The 19572-nt window shown below is 46.9% G+C and overlaps 1 protein-coding gene and 1 pseudogene across 1 annotated transcript; both read right to left on the minus strand.

Moving 5' to 3' along the window:
- Window positions 1–10445: 10445 nt before the first annotated feature.
- LOC129472968 (bolA-like protein 2) lies at window positions 10446–11018 on the minus strand (annotated as a pseudogene).
- A 3343-nt stretch (window positions 11019–14361) lies between these two features.
- Window positions 14362–19219, minus strand: SOX4 (SRY-box transcription factor 4). Its single transcript, XM_055263022.2, has one exon. It carries the CDS (start codon window positions 18421–18423, stop codon window positions 17011–17013), a length of 1413 nt encoding a protein of 470 aa, XP_055118997.1. The 5' UTR covers window positions 18424–19219; the 3' UTR covers window positions 14362–17010.
- Window positions 19220–19572: the final 353 nt, after the last annotated feature.

A 19572-nucleotide genomic window follows, 5' to 3' on the forward strand; every position in this document is an offset into this window, starting at 1 on the left:
CCCATGTTTTCCTTTTGCCTCAGGCTCCAAGATGGCACTCTCCGGCACTGCCAGGACGGCTCTTCACTGTCCAGTCTGTGTGCTAATGGGACAGTCCTTGTCCTGTCTCACTGTATCTAAAGGAGGAGCCTGGAACAGAGGAATGTCAACCATCTTATCCTCGTGTTGCAGTTCAGAGAGTTTAAAGTCAAATGCCTAATTTTATTAACTTCAACACATTGTTCTTTCCTTTGAAAATAAAAGTTAGATTGAGTTCTGTAGTTCTTAATGAAACAGAATTGTACTCCAGTGACAGGATTAATTTGCCGAAGACATATAGGCTCATAAGAGGCCGCCTACCCTGCTGATGCTCAGTTTAAGTGACTCTCAGCAGCGATTGTGAAGGCCAAATAGGCCCCTCTGTAGGGTGTCACTCTGCCTCAGATGCTGCTTTCTGATAGACATTTCTGGGTGTGTAAAATTTTAAATCCTTTATAAACATCAATGAATCGCATAATTGGTGTAATTATAGGTATCTAAAAAGCAGAAAATGCCTGTGTAACAGCTGCCAATATTTGGTTTCAGGAAACATGCAGTCACTTGTGGAGAGCCAGGCTTGGGGTATAATGCTCAGATAATATTACTTCCAGATGGACCAACTTGAATCAGAGACGGCACGGAGATAGAGGAAAAGTGCTCCCTCCCCAGGAACCAAGCCACGCAGGAGTCCAGGGGTGGAAAACGCTCTCTGAGGGTCTCCCCTGACTGCACAGCGAGTGTGCACAGGTCCCACATCTGCAATGGGCTCCAGCTACTTATGTGAGGAAGGACTAGAAAGGAATCGTTTCAACCATCCTTTGTTAGCGCTATTTTTAAACGCTCCACAGTTGTTAAGGCCTCTATTAAAGGTAAGAGAAACTGGCATACAATTGGCAGTCCCTAGTTTACATATGTCTGTCTTCCTCCAAATGGGCATGGAGGAAATGAAAATATTTTTAATTTCTCTACTGCTTAAATATGTGGGGCTGTTTTGTTCATAAAATGCTGTGGTTTATCGAGAAGTTCTTAAAGCCAATTCTGTTAGTGGTAGGTACTTGAACTTGCAAACATTGCCCTGAGTACTCTCCTACTCTTTTAAAGAACAGGTGGGTTTGGGTGGAGAAGGATAATTAATTGGGAGAAATGGCAACAATTTAGAGGAATTGACCCTGGGGCAGATTCCCAAGGCCTGCTACCACTTAGCCTGCCAAAATGGCCGCCAATTACCAACCTACAGCTAAAGAGATCTCCGCCCACACTTTCTGAATGAATGTTCTCACTTCATTTTGTCAAACTACCCATCCTTCTACAAATGAACAATCTGAACTTAACTACAGTCTTCTTTTTTAAAAATGTACATTTATGTAGTAGTAAATCTCCCAGTGTATTTAGCACTGCCTCTTTCAAAGACAGGCTTCTGGACCTACTTCTGCTTGGGGGTGGGGGAACAAAGGGCAGTGTGTTTTGAGACTACAGATAGCTCCACAACTACCCAGGAACTTCCAATAAATTATTAAATGGTCCTCAACTGAGGACTATTTAATCAAAAAGTTTCAGTCAGGCTGGGCGCAATGGCTCACGCCTGTAATCCCAGCACTTTGGGAGGACGAGGTGGGCGGATCACCTGAGGTTGGGAGTTCGAGACCAGCCTGACCAACATGGAGAAACCTTGTCTCTACTAAAAACACAAAATAAGCCAGGTGTGGTGGCACATGCCTGTAATCCCAGCTACCTGGGGGGCTGAGAGAGAAGAATCGCTAGAACCTGGGAGGTGGAGATTGCAGTGAGCCGAGATTGTGCCACTGCACTCCAGCCTGGGCAACAAGAGCAAAACTCTGTCTCAAAAAAAAAAAAGTTTCAGTTATATTGATGTTATAACACCTACCTAACAGCAGTCTTAAAGGAAAACACAGTGCATTTTGTTGTGTTTTATTATGATTATTATTATTTATTTATTATTGAGGGGACAGGGATTTTTATAACGATTTTGATAATAGTTAATTTTGGAGCATGAACCAGCATCCAAGGCAGAATAGGCCTGAACATTATGTTATGATGTTTGGTATGTTATGTTATGTTAATATGTTTGGGGAATTTGGTAGGATCAATCCTGGGAGCTAGGTCAAATGGCCCGTAAATTTTCTTTGTCATCTAAAAAATTCAAAATTCTGTGATCGGTGCTCTATGATCATATCCTAAAGCAGTGGGGTTTTTTTTCTCCATTTTTAAAGCAGAATCATTTATGTAAAACAGATGAAAGAGGAACTGCTCTGGGTGGTTATGTGTGGATTTTCTCTGAGCATATCTGTCTAAAGGAGAAAGAAAGGGGGTAGTGTATCTTGGTCTCTACGATGACTAGATAAGATTGAACTCCCACAAAGCAGACCTAAACCTAGCCCAAAATATCTTTTGCCAGTTTGTCACATGGATGTTCTGTTGTAGTGAGGGGTGACAGCGTGCTGGCAGCCCTCACAGCCCTTGCTCGCTCTCGGCGCCTCCTCGGCCTTGGCACCCACTCTGGCCACGCTTGAGGAGCCCTTCAGCCCGCCGCTGCACTGTAGGAGCCCCTTTCTGGGCTGGCCAAGGCCGGAGTCTGCTCCCTCAGCTTGCGGGGAGATGTGGAGGGAGAGGCACGGGCAGGAACCGGGGCTGCGCGCCGTGCTTGCGGGCCAGAGCGAGTTCCGCGTGGGTGTGGGCTCCGCGGCCCGCACTCGGAGAGGCCAGCCAGCCCCGCCAGCCCTGGGCAGTGAGGGGCTTAGCACCTGGGCCAGCAACTGCTGTGCTCAATTTCTCGCTGGGCCTTAGCTGCCTTCCTGCGGGGCAGGGCTGGGGACCTGCAGCCAGCCATGCCTGAGCCTCCCCCCGCCCCTCGTGGTCTCCTGTGCGGCCGGAGACTACCCGACGATCGCTGTCCCCTGCTCCACGGCACCCAGTCCCATCGACCACCCAAGGACTGAGGCGTGCAGGCGCACGGCATGGGACTGGCAGGCGGATCCACCTGCGGCCCCAGTGCTGGATCCACTGGGTGAAGCCAGCTGGGCTCCTGAGTCTGGTGGGGACTTGGAGAACCTTTATGTCTAGCTAAGGGACTGTAAATACACCAATCGGCACTCTGTATCTAGCTCAAGGTTTGTAAACACCAGTCAGCACCCTGTGTCTAGCTCAGGGTTTGTGAATGCACCAATCGACACTCTGTATCTAGCTTCACTGGTGGGGACTTGGAGAACCTTTGTGTGGACACTCTATATCTAGCTAATCTAGTGGGGACGTGGAGAACCTTTGTATCTAGCTCAGGGATTGTAAATGCACCAACCAGCGCTGTGTCAAAACAGACCACTCGGCTCTACCAATCAGCGGGATGTGGGTGGGGCCAGATAAGAGAATAAAAGCAGGCTGCCCGAGCCAGCAGTGGCAACCCGCTCGGGTTCCCTTCCACACCGAAATATTTGTTCTTTGGCTGTTTGCAATAAATCTTAACTGCTGCTCAGTCTTTGCACTCTTTTGGGTCCACAGTGCCTTTATGAGCTGTAACACTTACTGCGAAGGTCTGTGGCTTCACTCCTGAAGCACAGCGAGACCACGAACCCACCCGGAGGAACGAACGACTCCAGAAGCGCCACCTTAAGAGTTGTAACACTCACCGCGAAGGTCCGCAGCTTCACTCGAGCCAGCGAGACCACGAACCCCACCAGAAGGAAGAAATTCCAAACACATCCGAACATCAGAAGGAACAAACTCTGGACACGCCGCCTTTAAGATCTGTAACACTCACCGCGAGGGTCCGTGGCTCCGTTCTTGAAGTCAGTGAGACCAAGAACCCATCAATTCTGGATACAGTAGGACTTTCTCCTTAGTTCAGCTAAATACAGGGTCCTTGTCACATGACCAAGAAAGATTAGGCTCGCTGACGCTTTGAAGGGTGAGAAAAATGGAATTAGGTGAAAAGAAAAAAAACTCAGCAAAGCGAGAGAGGTTCGGATTAATAGGCCCCCATCTCATAGATTGAATTCCAGGTAACCACCAGGGAACAGGAGAGGCCAGCCTCCTCCCCCCACTGCAAAGGATGAAAACTTTCCAAGACTCCACCCCGTTCTCCCACTGGGCAGGCTAGTCAGGGGTTCTCCAGGGACCTCATTATATACTTGGCTGTCCGAGTTCCAACAGTAGAGTATAGTGTTATATGATCAGCATCATGGTAGGGACAAAACAAAATGAAAGAATACTGGATAACGTTGTGGTATATGTATAACTTGCTAGTCACTTTCAATTATTTATTAGTATTTTTTGAGACAGAGTCTCGCTCTGTCACCAGTCTGGAGTGCAGTGGCACAATCTCGGCTCATTGCAACCTCTGCCTCCTGGGTTTAACTGATTCTCCTGCCTCAGCCTCCGGAGTAGCTGGGTCTACAGGTGCGTGCCACCACACCCAGCTAATTTTTGTATTTTTAGTAGATACGGGGTTTCACCATGTTGGCCAGGATGGTCTCAATCTCTTGACTTTGTGATCTGCCTGTATCCGCCTCCCAAAGTGCTGGGATTGCAGGCGTGGCCACTGCGCCCGGTCTTCAATTATTATTATTTTATTTTATTTTTGAGACGGAGTTTCGCTATTGCTGCCCAGACTGGAGTGCAATGGCTCGATCTCTGCTCACCGTAACCTCTGCCTCCTGGGTTCAAGCAATTCTCTTGCCTCAGCCTCCTGAGTAGCTGGGATTACAGGCATGCACCACCATGCCAGCTAATTTTGTATTTTTAGTAGAGATGGGGTTTCTCCATGTTGGTCAGGCTGGTCTCAAACTCTCCACCTCAGGTGATTCGCCCACCTCGGCCTCCCAAAGTGCTGGGATTACAAGCATGAGCCACCATGCCCAGCCTCCTTCAATTATTTTTTTTAAAATGTTAATCCAGTTTTAAAATCTACCCTCAAACCTGACTTAAATCTCATCTTGCCTGGCACAATGGCTCATACCTGTAATCCCAACATTTTGAGAGGCCCAGGTGGGAGGACTGCTTGAGCTCAGGAGTTCGAGACCAGCCTGGGCAACATGGCAAGACGCCTTCTCTACAAAAAAGACAAAAATTAGTCAGATGTGTTGGCACATGCCTGTAGTCCCAGCTACTCGGGAGGCTGAGGTGGGAGGATCGACAGCTGGAGAAGTTGAGGCTGTACTGAGCTGTGATTGTGCCACTCACTGCACTCCAGCCTGGAGATCAGAGAGAGGCCCTGTCTCGAAATGAGTCATTAAATCAATCTCTTCTACTTCTGAGTCAACTTGAGTTGCTTGGAGTAGAAGGATACTTTCTCCTCTCTTACTTCAAAGCCTAACTCCTCTAGTGTGTTGGGGAAAGGATGCAGTCCAGGGAAAAATACAAGTATCCCTCTACTTAACCAGTCACCGTTAGAGGCCTGTGGCTGTTGCTGTGAGCTGATTCTCCAGCTAACACCTACTGGCCATTGATGGCCTTTTTTAAGGTGGGCATCTAAATGCTGGTTTTCCCAAGGGCACGTAGGTGGGTCCTTCTTTCCTCCAAGTCCATTCTGCCTTGGAAAACTCCAGACTGAATTCTTCTATATCACTCTAATTCCCGCTCCCCACGGTACTCCCCACAACCTTCTTGCTTCATCAATTCCTGCTTCCATGTACTTGACCCATGGAGATGCATATCCTTGCTGTGTCAAATGGTAGAAAGCAGATAGTCAACAATCCCCTCCAGCCCACCTGCACATTCCCGACCCCCTCTCTCTCTGGTAGAACAACTCAGCTGGTTAAGCAGATGACGGACTACAAATAAAATGCCAGTCTTCCCCTCCTGTAGACACCCCACTCTATATGAATTATTCTCCTGGAGAATCCTTTGGAACTTTCCCGTCACTTGGTTTTGGAATGGGGCGAGGAAGCACTGGGCTCCCCTCGAGGATGTTTCAGGACTCCTTGGCTCTCTTCCTTCCCTTTTTTCCAGTCCTGTGCTTATTTGGACTGGAGGAGCCACGTTGAGGAGGGGAATACTGACTGGTAGGATCCTTTCTGCTCTGGATTGCTGGGGTAAGGGCTTCACCTGGCTTCCCTTTAGAATGTGGTATATTTAATCTCTACTGTTTATATCTCTAGGCCTGAGTGCCGAAATTCGAGCTACAGGGAAAAGGTTAGAATCTTAAATAGACAAAAGCCAAGCCAGTCTGTTTGAAATGAGGATATTGTGGATGGTAGAGGAGGAAGGGTGGAGGATGTTCCATGAAGCCTGGGGTTCACCCTCCCTTAGCATATGAAGATCAAAGAAAAAATATAAGAGGACGTATGAGGGCCATCAGACCCTAGGAACAAAAGCAAAACAAAGAGGGATGGGAGAGTGAAGAATAAATTAATAAGTGATTTGTCCAAAAGTAGGCACACAACCCCAAAGCAGCTGGTTCATTGCTTGGCAAGTAATGGATGAAATAACTGCCATGCAGAGCTTTTTTTTTTTAGATGTAGTCTTGCTCTGTCACCCAGGCTGGAGTGCAGTGGTACCGTCTCGACTCACTGCAACTCCACCTCCCGGGTTCAAGCGATTCTCCTGCCTCAGCCTCCAGAGTAGCTGGGATTACAGGTGCGTGCCACCATGCCCAGCTAACTTTTTTTGTTGTTTTTTTTGAGATGAAGTCTTGCTCTGTTGCCAGGCTAGAGTGCAGTGGCACCATCTTGGCTCACTGCAACCTCCGCCTCCCGGGTTCAAGTGATTCTCCTGCCTCAGTCTCCTGAGTAGCTGGGACTACGGGCTTGTGCCACAACGTCCAGCTAATTTTTGTATTTTTAGTAGAGATGGGGTTTCACCATGTTGGCCAGGATGGTCTCGATCTCTTGATCTCATGATCTGCCCACCTTGACCTCCCAAAGTGCTGAGATTATAGGCATGAGCCACAGTGCCCGGACAATTTTTGTATTTTTTTTTTTTTTTTTGAGACAGAGTCTTGCTCTGTTGCCCAGTCTGGAGTGCAGTGGTGCGATCTCAGCTCACTGCAAGCTCTGCCTCCTGGATTCATGCCATTGTCTTGCCTCAGCCTCCTGAGTAGCTGGGACTACAGGTGGCCGCCACCATGCCCGGCTAATTTTTTTGTATTTTTAGTAGAGACGGGGTTTCACCGTGTTAGCCAGGATGGTCTCAATCTCCTGACCTCATGATCTGCCCGCCTCAGCCTCCCAACAATTTTTGTATTTTTAATAGAGACGGGGTTTCACCATGTTGACCAGGCTGATCTTGAACTCCTGACCTCAAGTGATCCACCCACCAAGGCCTCCCAAAATGCTGGGATTACAGGCCTGAGCCACCGTGCCCGGCCCAGAGCTGTCTTAAAAGGGAATATGAAGGACAAAATATGGAGAACAGAAGCAAGATTTGTTATTGGGAGAAAATCAACACACACAGGAAAACTAAGAGAATACCTGAGCAATATTAATTATCTGCACAATCTTGATGCTAAATTGGCAAACACTTAATCTGCTCTCTAGAGCTGCCGTGGATCTTGAATGCTATTTCTCCCAGAACTACCATGACATTTTCAGTTCCCTTGTAGCCTTGTGTTTCCTTGTAACAAAGCCCTGTGTCTCTTTGTAATAAAGCCCCATGATTTCAGGTAACTTGAGTGATGCTGTTCCTTGCATCACAGAGCCTAGCAAAAAAAAAGTAAGGCTAGTAATGCAGAAATGGGAATCAGCCTGATGAGTTCTAATGGAAGAAGAAAAAGACCGAAGAGAGTTGATCTCTGTTCTGATGTTTATTTCGGTAGTCCTAAAATCCCCATACTTTGTCACCATGTCAGTTTCAAGGCTATTTCTGTAATTGTTCGCTTTTCTATTCATATATGTTATCAGACACTTGGGATAGAAAAATCATCTCAGTGTGATTTGCAGATGTATCTACTTACATATTAAAATAATCTATTCACCTTCTCTGGGGGTTAAAATGATTGTTTCAAAGTTTGGTTTACTTTTTAACCTGTGTTAATTTAGACATATCACTAGTTTTTCTCTCCTCAAACCACTTTGCGCCTAACCAGCTCTGGGGTACGAAAACTGTCAAAAGCCTATGTCTATAAGACTAAGACCCAGCACTTTCCACTTCTAGTAACTACTCAAGGAAGACTCTCATGTGTTTGTAAAGACATGTATAAAATATATTGTTATAACAATAGGAACTGGAAATCTTCTTAATCAGTGTTCCCTTAATTTACTTGACATTCTTTGGGAGATATCAGAATTGCAAAGTACTATTCACCTTCATCTTTTGCCCCTTATTTTTTCTTTCCTCCAGCTTTTGGATTCATTGGGTGCTCATCCAAAAAATTAAAACTGTTAGTAAATCCTTCAATGTACTTAGCACCACCTCTTTCAAAGACAGGCTTTTGGACCTACCTCAGCCTAGAGAAGGAACAAAGTGCAGTGTATTTGGAGACTACAGACAGCCCCACAACTTCCCAGGAACTTCAGATAAATTATTCAGAGTCTGAGGGGGATTGGCAAACAGGAGAGATAAAAGGCCCACATAGTGTGGGAATGGGAAGGGAGAAAGCAGTGGCAGAGACTGAAGGTCAGGGGTTCCATAAGAGACTATTTTCACAGGCTTTAGGTGTTGATCTGAGGAAGTTAGGGCAGGGACTGGTAGGAAAGAAAGTAACAATTAACCACATATACAACGGGAGCTAACTGATCATTCAACAGGATCCTTCTGCTTAGCTCTTATAAAAGCAGTTACATGCATCACATGCATTAGCCAACCATCGCCCTACACTGCTGGGCATTCACTGCCTGGAGAGAGCCTACCTACTAAGGATAATAGAGTTTTCACTTGCCTTTCAACTGCATGTTATGTCAAGAAATAGCACATTCATTACGTGTTTAAAAACTAATCCAAAGAATTATGCATTTGGAAAAATATCTAAAGAAGCAAGTGGGCTAAGTAAATGATATTTCATTTGTTTCTTAATGTCCTGCCCTTTAAAAAAAAACTCAAATGGAATACCCTTAGAATGTCTTACGTATGATGCAAAGCAGCTGTGTATATTGGTCCACAAATGACTTAGAACTTTGTCCTTAAACAAAAAATCTGCAGGGTAAAGGAAGGCCCTACAAGAAACTTCCTGCCATGACTTGACTTAGGCCTGGCTTGTTTGGCGGTACTCCATAAACCAATTGCCCTGAATTGAAACTGTCAAAAGAAAATAAAATGGGCTAAATTTATTATCACCTGTATCCACAAACATACACACATAGAGATCCATTGAACTAAGGCCCAAACCAAAATGCAGCAGCCTAGTCAGACAGCCCCCTGGGAAATACCGTTTGGTGATGTGAGAGTTTTTTTTTTTTCTTCTTTTTAACATAGAGAAGGAAAACAACACATGCAGGAAACCATAAAACCCTTCAAGTTAACTGTAGCCAACGGTCAATCTCATTAGGATATAATGGGTAGACGATAGCCCTCTCTATAAAGGCTGAGTGTGCTCTGAATAATTTCCAATTTTCTCACTTGCTGGAAGCTCTGCCTTTTAAACAACAAAGCAGAAGTTCCAGGCACTATATTTATATTATTTCTGTTCCCTGCCTTGGATACTTCTTCCAAAAATCAGTCCCTGGGTTCATCTTTTAGCACACATTTGTTTAACTGGAATATATATACACACACACACACACACACGCATATATATACATATTAACTTGGCTAATTACTTAAACTTACACTTTTTTTTTTTTTTAAGACGGATTTTTCGCTCTTGTTGCCCAGGCTGGAGTGCAATAGCACAGCCTTGGCTCACTGCAACTTCTGTCTCCCAGGTTCAAGCGATTCTCCTGCCTCAGCCTCCTGGGTAGCTGGGATTAAAGGCATGCGCCACTACACTCAGCTGATTTTTTTGTATTTTTAATGGAGATGGGATTTTGCCACGTTGGTCAGGCTGGTCTCAAACTCCTGACCTCAGGTGATCCCCCGCGCCTCGCCTCCCCAGGGGCTGGGATTACAGGCACGAGCAATGGGCGCCCGGCCCAAATTTAAACTTTCAACTAGGATGGTGGAAGGGCATCCTTGAGAAAATGGATAGGGACTCAGAGGGCTGAGGGAAGTGCAGGGACTGCCAATTTTTGCCAAGGGACCAAGCCTTGGGTAGAAATGGAGAAGACATCTATTTAGAGAAATAAGTTCTAGGCTGATCCTAGGGCTCAGGACATAGAGTTCCAATACCCTTTCTGGCACTTCTGACCTTGTGACCTCAGATCAGCCATTGGGCCATTCTCAACTCAATTTCTCCATGTTAAAACAATGAGGGCGTCATACTCCCTTGCCTGCATACTTACTGGGAGAATATGCTAAAACACAGTGAGGGTACTGATTTCCAAACTTCACTGAGCACTGGAAATCTATGGGGAGCCCATTAAGGCCCCATCCCCACAGTCTGACTGTGGCTGGCGATCTGTATAATCGCTACCCTTAACGAGAATCTCCAGGTAATTCTGATGCTGGGGATTCGTGTAGCAGACTGAGAAACATTGATTCAGGAGATTTATTTTTAGAACTTTTTTTTCCTGATTTATAATTTAATGGCTGTGCAGGTCCCAGTCCCTCATTTCTGCCGCTCACGGGCCCACTGCTCTGGGATCAGGGTTTTCTGTTGAAAGGCATGGATGCGCAGGAGCCCTTCTGCTAGGCACGCGTTCACCAGCCGGCGTCTCTGAAGCAGCGGCTTCCCATCGTACTTGGCCGACACCGCCAGAAGCTACAGGCGCAATGGTTGAGGGTCGTGTTGTCCTCCAACCCCACATGCTCCGCCGCCAGGTCCCGCTGCAGCTTCTCCCTGGGGTATTCGGCGCTGAGTTCCATGGCGGTAGTCCAGCAGGGGCGACAGCCCAGCGGGGACAGAACCCCAGCTCGGACCCCGGCCACGCTGCTTTACTCCCCATTTTTAGAATTTAAAGCATCTTCTGTATTGCTGGCACTGTTAGGCTTTACATACATTAGCTTTTTAGAACCACCCATGAGGTCAGGTTCTAGCATTCAACAGGCCCATGGGGTAGGCCAGGCATTACGACATACCACACACGTGCCGCTGCACTCTATTCTCAACACAGCTGTCTACATTAGATAGCTCTTTCTATATGACGATTTAAAACACGGAAACTTAAAAAGGCTGAGAAATCTGTCCAAAGTCCTCCAGCTTGTTGGTCTCAGAGGCAGCATTCTAATCCAGGTTTTCGTGCAATCCAGCGCTGGTACTTAACCACAAGCAGCATAAAATGCAAATGCATGTTGGAAGCCCTTAGGGCCCCCATGAAAACCGCGTAAAGTCAACAAATAAGAATTTAGCATTTATTATGTGAAAAGAAGCAGGGAAAGCAAACTGGGGAATACAAGAAGTATTCAATGCCTAGTTTCTGTCCTTCAAGAATTCCAGTCTATCAGGAAAGAGCAGTTTGGTTATACTGCAATTTGGAAGAACTGGAAAGTTGGGCTAAAACGCTTTAGTGCAGGGCCTTGAAGAGCAGCATGTGAATTCTGCACTTTATCCTGGGCACAGGGGAATGGTGGTAGATACTTGGAAGAGCCTCAAACACCATGCAGATGTCTGGAGATGCTTTCTTCCCACCCCTCCACTTTAGCTTTCAAATGATAAGTGAAAATTGAGAAATGCGTATGGAGATATCATTTTTCAGGAAGAATCAGAGGGGTAGGAGTAAACCCTATTGATATGGGTTAGAGAGGTATTTTGTAGGCCTTAATAGGAGAGGTGCCAGGAGGCACAAAACAAAAACCACCAGAAAGAGAAATAAAGCATACCAACCTTACACTCTGAGAAATCCAAATGGCTAGATGGGTTTGTATTCTTTGTTTTTGAGACAGTCACCCAGGCTGGAGTGCACTGATGCGATCTTGGCTCACTGCAACCTCCGCCTTCCGGCTTCAAGAGATTCTCCTACCTAAGCCTCCCGAGTAGCTGGATTACAGGCGTGCACCACTACGCTCAGCTAATTTTTGTAGTTTTAGTAGAGAGGAGGTTTCGCCATATTGGCCAGGCTGGTTTCAAACTCCTGACCTCAAGTGATCCGCCCGCCTTGGCCTCCCAAAGTGCTGGGATTACAGGCGTGAGCCACCGCGCCCGGCCAGATGGGTTTGTATTCTTAAAAAAAATTTTCTTTTTTTAAACATTTCTATCTTTTCAAATACTTCCTTGGGATCCCTGAATTTGTTTTAAATTCATGATTAAGCATTCTGACCCATAGAATTCCCCAGACCATGTCTTCTAATTTACGTGTACCCTACAGACACAGGAAACCCTTGGTAAATGTTGATGTCCATTTAACCTAACCCTTTGCTTTCTTGCTTTCCTCAGAATCCCTTAGCTCCCCTAGTACCCCCAAAAGCAGGGTAAACACAAACCCCAAAAGCCTTCCCAGGAGCTGGGCCCACCCTCTCAGCTTACATGCTTTTAATTTTTTTTTCTTGGCACTTAAAGGGATTCAACTAGGAATTGACAAACTTGCTTAAGCAAGTATCACTGATTCACATTTCTGGTGGAGCGCAGGGCCAGAAGCAATTACTTGAAATTCTTAAAAGAAAATCTGAAACTTACTCTTTTCTATTGATCCAAAGTATCTGAAAGAAAAAAATCACACTAAACCGTTTGGTTTTGCAGGTTTATTATGCCTTGTACCACCTAACACGTTAAGTATCCCTTATGAATGAAAACAGACTCAGAGGAAGACATTGTACAAAAATGCTCCTTACGTTTACGCTACCACCTGCCAGGAAGGACACACACATTTCAGCTTTTATTTTTAAACCAATGTTATCAAAATTCTTAAAGGAAATATTTAAAGCATCTGCTTTTACATGGAGAGTCAAGGGAAAACAAACAGTTCTAACAGGAGAACCCTCCAAAATAAAAATATACTTTAAAAAAGATGCATCATTTAAAAAATGCATCATTTAGGCTTCATTTATGTCATGGTATTGATACCTTGGATCTGAAAAGAGCTAAATAATTATATTATCACTGCAATGAACAAAAATTAAAAGCACTTTTCTAAAGAAGAGTTCTTCCTTTTACAAAGATCTCTGAAGAAACTTAGATGCCATGTTGTTCTAAGGTCATTTTAAAAAATGGAATTCCAATTGCAGAACACAAATGCAATTAAAACTAAATATATGAGCACCACACATGAAAAAATGTTGAAAACTAGTAGTTATCTTTAAGAGATAAATTATATTGAAACACAAGTTATACTGGTTTTTGGGGGTGGATTATTGCTTTTCGTTGGACAACCACAAAACCCCCTCCTTTTAGACTAGTCTTCAAAAGGTCTCTTTTTCCAGGTGTACCTTCCAGGATAATACTCCCTTATCTACAAGCAATCCAAATGAGTAAGGGGTTATTTCCAAACACTTCTGCTTATTAACCTCTCCTCTCCAGTGCTAAAAAACTCAAGACATGTAAAAGACACATTTTTAATTAACATTTGGAAGATGGCTTTTGTTAGTTAATAGCAATTGTTAACTCTCAAAATAAACAGGAAATAGTGCCACTTAGCAAGTTGTATGTTCCAAACCCAAGAGTAATGGGCCTTAAGAAATCCAAGTACTTTTTCACCTTGCAGTCTCAACAACCCTTCCTGATTCTTATAAAAAGCACTTGGAGATTTGTGCTATTTTGAGAGAGAGGAGGCTTTCCTCTGGGCCCACACGCAGCCAGCTTCTCCAGGTCATCCTTATTGCTGCAGTTCTCTTACATTAACACCATGTTGAGCATGGCAAAAAATGGAGATCGTAGCACCACATCAACCTTTCTGCTTGAGAAAAAAAAAATGCATAAATGCATACATCTTTCGCATTTCATAATCGGTAAAAGCCTTCTCCTGTATAATCTACTGATAATTTAACAGCTTATTTGTCCTTAACCCACGAAAACCAATTATAGCCACTGCCAGAGGTAAGCATGGGCAAATCAAGGAGAAAGCAGCTCCAGGAGCACCAAGTTCAAAAAAAGATCATCTAGCCAGCTTCATCTGTGAAGAATTCTGTCCACGTTGCCCCTCCCCCTCTTTCAGATTCCAAGACAAAGGGCGTTTTAAAATATGGTAAACTCAGAAAATTCCTAGAAAGCATGTGTTGAGTTGACACATTCAGCTGATGCCATCATTTCAGGGTCGGGGGAAATCTGGCCATGAGACATTTAATATTCCTCAATAAGGTAGCATTTGACAAGGCTCCTCTGAGAACTTATTTTTTTAAAGCTAAGGCAGATGTGTAGTGTCCAGATACCGTAGGGCCTTTCCAATCTTAGGCACTGGGCATAATAACGACAAAAGTCAAGATTTAGGGTTCAGTTCCAGCTGATTTTATTTCCTTCTCAAAAAAAGTTATTTACAGAAGGTATATATCAACAATCTGACAGGCAGTGAACTTGACATGATTAGCTGGCATGATTTTTTCTTTTTTTTCCCCCAAACATTGTTTTTGTGGCCTTGGAATTTTAAGACAAATATTCTACACGGCATATTGCACAGGATGGATGGCAAAAAAAAAGTTTAAAAACAAAAACCCTTAACGGAACTGCCTTAAAAAGGCAGACGTCCTAGTGCCTGTCATGTTATATTAAACATACATACACACAATCTTTTTGCTTATTATAATACAGACTTAAATGTACAAAGATGTTTTCCACTTTTTTCAATTTTTAAACACAACAGCTATAAACCTGAACACATATGCTATCATCATGCCATAAGACTAAAACAATTATATTTAGCGACAAGTAGAAAGGATTAAATAGTCAAATACAAGAATGAAAAACGCAGTACATAGTGTCGCGAACTCAAATCGGCATTTAGATAGATCCAGTGGTTTAAACGGCACGTTTTTGCTTATAAAAAAAGTGCAAAAAAGATGTGGTTTACAAGTTAAAGCTACAGAATCCCTTTTTGCTGTAAATGCACCAGTTTTAAAGCCTCTGGACAGAGCAGTATTTCGTTTAAAACTTTGTTTTTCTTAAAAGCTTACAGTGTTTGGCTAATTCTCCTCCCCTTTTTACAAAACGGGGGCCGGAGGGTGGACACTGGTGGCAGGTTAAGGGATACTGTCACTTTAAGAAGCCTGCAGATTGAAGTGTAAACATGGAGAAATTAGGGGCTGATTTTTTAAACTGTGTGAGATATTAACCAGCCGCCCTGTTATAAAATCAGGAAATCCAAACAGCGATTTACACCGATTAACACCCCCTTTATATATTTTTTACAAAAATACACTGAGAAAATAATCAAACGTTTTCATCTCTCTTGTCTTTTTTTGTTTTTTAAAAGTGTCAAAAGTCTACATTTAAATATAAAAAATTAAAAGTTAAAACTCTAGCCCTTCAGTGAAGGAGACGTAAAATGGCGTGGGTAACAACAACTACCAAAAAAAAAAAAAAAAAAAGAAAAAAGAAAAAAAGGAAAAGGAAGGAATAAAGAAATAAAGGAAGTAAAAAGAAAGAAAAAAGGGATAAAAGAAAAAATATGTTTGGCCAGTGTAAATACGTCCACATATAAAATGGCATCTGATTACATTTACAAGGAAAAAGAAGTACGAGGATGGAGCATCGGTGAAGGAAAAAAACACGTCTTCTCATTTACACCTATAAGGAATAAACACACACACTGAGAAAAAATTTGGTCCTGAATTGTTTTTTTAAAGTCCAGCACAGATTTGAGTTGCGTTTGAATCCTTTAAAGAGTTAAGAATGAAAAAAAGCTGGTGATAATTTCGTTGTAGGAATCAAACATAGCGCCATCTATCTGCTTTTTATATTATCCTACACTATTTTAAAAACTGCTCAACAGTCTTATACAGAAATCTTTAAAAGATAGACAGGATAACATGCTATATTAACCCCACCATTGAAATAATCCAACACCATCACGATTCCGATTAAGAGAAGAAAAAAATCTTTTTTTTTTTCCTTTTTTTTCTTTTTCTTTTTTTTTTTTTTTTTCCGAAACCACTCGCCCTCCACTGACTGCCCCTGTACCACATCAAACAGTCTCCTCTCCTCCACGCCTCCGGGGTCTGGGAAGTCTCACCTCACTGATTTCACGTAGAAAGAAGGCGGAGGCCCAGCAGCCGCCGCCGCCTGCTCCCCAACGTGCAAATCCATTTCAGTTTGACCGTGAACCCCCTTCCAGTTCGTGTCCTTCTCCGCCCCCGCCCCTAGCTCCCGCTGCTGCGCTTCCAACGGGGTTCTCGGGTCATTTCCTAGCGCCGGTCACACTGGCTGGCCTCCTCCCCTCAACATCTCCTCCTCCGGCTGCAGAGGGGGCAGGGGGAAAAGAAAGAAAAAAAAAAGCCCCAAACGGGAATTCGCCTGCGTGGAGTCTCTCAGTCCCGGCGCTCCCCCAAAACATCTGCCATCGGCCAAATTCGTCACCCCGGAGCCTTCTGTCTTCATCAGGCGTTAAAAAAAAGGGGGGGAGGGGTACGCTGGGTTCTCCCCTCCTTTCTTGACCAAGACGCAAAATAAAACAAAACCAAAGTGGTGATGCAGGAAGGGGGAGATTCCTTCAGTCTCTAGAAAACTAACTCGCCTTCTTGCTGGGGGTGCAGACAAGTCCGGAAGCTCGTTGGACGGGGAGGGGGTCTCTTCAAGCAAAGGGGAGGAAACTCGAAGTCGCTTTTTCTTTTTTGCCATCAACAACAACACCAATAACAACAATAACAGGTCGCCCCTGTCTACCCTCTTCCTCCTCCGCGTCCCTCCGGCTGGGCAGAGTGGGTCCCCGGCCCGGGGAGGTGGGGGATGGGAGCGCGGGTCCAAAACGCCGCCGCGCTCCTTTCCGACGACGGGAACGCGGCCGAAGCCAGCCCTACTTACTTTTTTTTTTTTTCTTTTTTCCCTTTTCTCTTCCAACTCTTCGTCTGTCCTTTTCGTTTCTTTTTTTCACTTTTTTTTTTTCTCCTCTCCTACCCCTCCGGCCCTTCTCCCTGCCTGCGCGCCCTTCAGTAGGTGAAAACCAGGTTGGAGATGCTGGACTCGAGCCAGTCTCCCGAGATCATCTCGCTCACCTCGGGCGTGCAGTAGTCCGGGAACTCGAAGTGCGAGGCGGAGCCGGGCTCGAAGTTAAAATCCAGGTCCCGGTCGAGCGCCGACGACGAACTGAAGCTGCCCAGGGACATGCTCTCAAAGTTTGAGCTGGGGTTCAGGTCGAGCAGGTCGTCTTCGAACTCGTCGTCGGAGGACGAGGAGCCCGAGGAAGAGGAAGAGGAGGAGTGGGACGAGGCCGAGGAGGACGCGTGCGAGGGCGCGCTGGACGGGGCGGGCGAGGCGGCGCGCAGGCTGGCGTAGCCGCGGTGGTCGGCGGGCGAGCGGCCGGCGGCGGGGGACGAGGCGGCGCTGCTGCGGCCGCTCAGGCTCGGCGCATCGGGCGAGCAGCCCGCGCCCTCCTCCTCGTACAGGCCCAGGGGGTCGCTGGGGTCGGCTCCCGCGCCCACGCCGCCCACGGGCGACGACGACGTGCCCAGGCCGCCGAACAGGTAGACGCGCTTCACCTTCTTCTCCGCCAGGTGCTTGCCCGGGGCCGCGAGCGCTGCGGAGGCCGAGGCTGCCGAGGAGGCAGAGGCCGAGGCGCTGGGAGTCCGCGCCTTGTACAGCGAGTGGTGGTCGGCGGCGGCGCCCAGGGGCAGCAGGGCGGCGGCCCCCGCCTGTTCGGCGGCGAAGGAGGAGGCGGCGGCGGCAGCCGCTGCTTTCCCGCCGCCGCCGCCTGCCAGGATGAGCTTGGCGTGCGGTTTGCTGACCCCGCCGCCCGCGCCGCCCGCCACTTTGGAGCCGCAGCTCTTTTTCTGCGCCGGTTTGGAGTTGGCGCCGCCGCCACTCGCACCGCCGCCTCCTCCCCCCGCGTTGCTGCTCCCGCCGCCGCCGCCGCCCCCGCCGCTGCCACCGACCTTGTCTCCCTTTTCCCCCGGCTTGGAGGAGGCGGCGGCCGAGGAGCTGGAGTTGGCGTTGCCGGACTTCACCTTCTTCCTGGGCCGGTACTTGTAGTCGGGGTAGTCAGCCATGTGCTTGAGGCGCAGCCGCTCCGCCTCTCGAATGAAAGGGATCTTGTCGCTGTCTTTGAGCAGCTTCCAGCGTTTGCCCAGCCGCTTGGAGATCTCGGCGTTGTGCATGTCGGGCGACTGCTCCATGATCTTGCGCCGCTCGATCTGCGACCACACCATGAAGGCGTTCATGGGCCGCTTGATGTGCCCGCTCGGGGTCTTGCACCAGCTCGGGTCGTCGGCCTTGCCGCCCGTGGAGGCGGTGGAGCCGGGCGTGGGGGAGGAGGCGATTCCCAGCTCGATGCCGGCGCCCGAGTCCGAGCTCTCGCCGGCCAGCAGCGCTTCCGTGTTCTCGGCATTGTTGGTTTGCTGCACCATGGCCTCGGCTCGGCGGGCGCCCACGCGCGCTCACACCCTCGCGGCGGCCGCGGCGCGGTCGCCGGGCCCTCCCGGTTCCCCAGGCCAAGCACACGCCGAACGGGAAGACGCGCGCGGCGGCCGAACTGGCCCCTCAACTCCTCGCAGGGGCGGAGGTGGGTAAAGAGAGAAAAGTCCCCAAAAGATGCGGGGAAGGAGTTCTCAGCCTCTCGCAGAGGAGTTATAGTTCCCAAGCTGGAGACTCTCTCTCTCCCTCTCTCTCGCTCTCTCACCGCGCTGCAGTTTGCTGTCTCTCGGCTGAGTCTGGAGACCGTGCTAAAGTAGAGAGGAGTTTCTCGAATGCTGGTTGCTGAAGCTTCCAATGCAAGTTTCTCGCGGCCTCCCAGGCAAGTCTTTTTTTTTTTTTTTTTTTTTTTTTTTCTTTTTCCCTGAAGCAGTTGATTCCAGTTCACGAGCGCTCTCGGTAGCTCAGGAAAGCGACATAGTCTCTAGCACTTAGTCCCTCTCCTACAATGCAAAGCAAAAAAGACTGTGGCTCCAGGACTCTCTGTGGGCGGAATCGGCACTAAGGAGTTTGTGCAATTATTTTGTTGCAAGGTAGGAAGCCAAAAAGCCTGCATGCAACAGACTGGCATGAATAAATGTATGTTTCCCCCTCCCTTCTGCAAGAAGGGAGCTGGTAATGGCAAGAGTTCCTCCAGCGCAGACTCTTGAAGAGCGTGCAAGGAACTAGAGACCCGACAGCGAAACAGGCCTCTTCCCCTCACACACAGTTTCTCTTGCTGCAGCTTAGAGCAGACCCCAATTCCGCCTCGCGCCTCTTTATCCTTTCACAGTCTTGGCTGCAGCCAATCAGCTGCTGTAACCAACGCTTCCTCATGCCAAACCCCTCCCCCGGGCTTCCCATTGGCTTGGAACCCGATGCAATAATAATCTCCGCGTGCAATGAGAAGCTCCAAATCTGACCTCATTCCAATTTACAGAGCAAACTTTTTAAAAGGGCTAGAAGTACAGCTGAGATTTCTGCTGCCTCTTTTTTCCTTTTGCTGTGTGTGTGTGTGTGCGCGCGTGTGTGTGCGCGCGTGCGTGTGTATAGTGTGTGAAGAGGATGTTAATGCATGAAATTATTGAGGGAAGAGACGGAAATGT

The sequence above is a fragment of the Symphalangus syndactylus genome, chromosome 23 (genome assembly GCF_028878055.3).
Source record: "Symphalangus syndactylus isolate Jambi chromosome 23, NHGRI_mSymSyn1-v2.1_pri, whole genome shotgun sequence".
In the NCBI taxonomy this organism is placed as follows: domain Eukaryota; kingdom Metazoa; phylum Chordata; class Mammalia; order Primates; family Hylobatidae; genus Symphalangus; species Symphalangus syndactylus.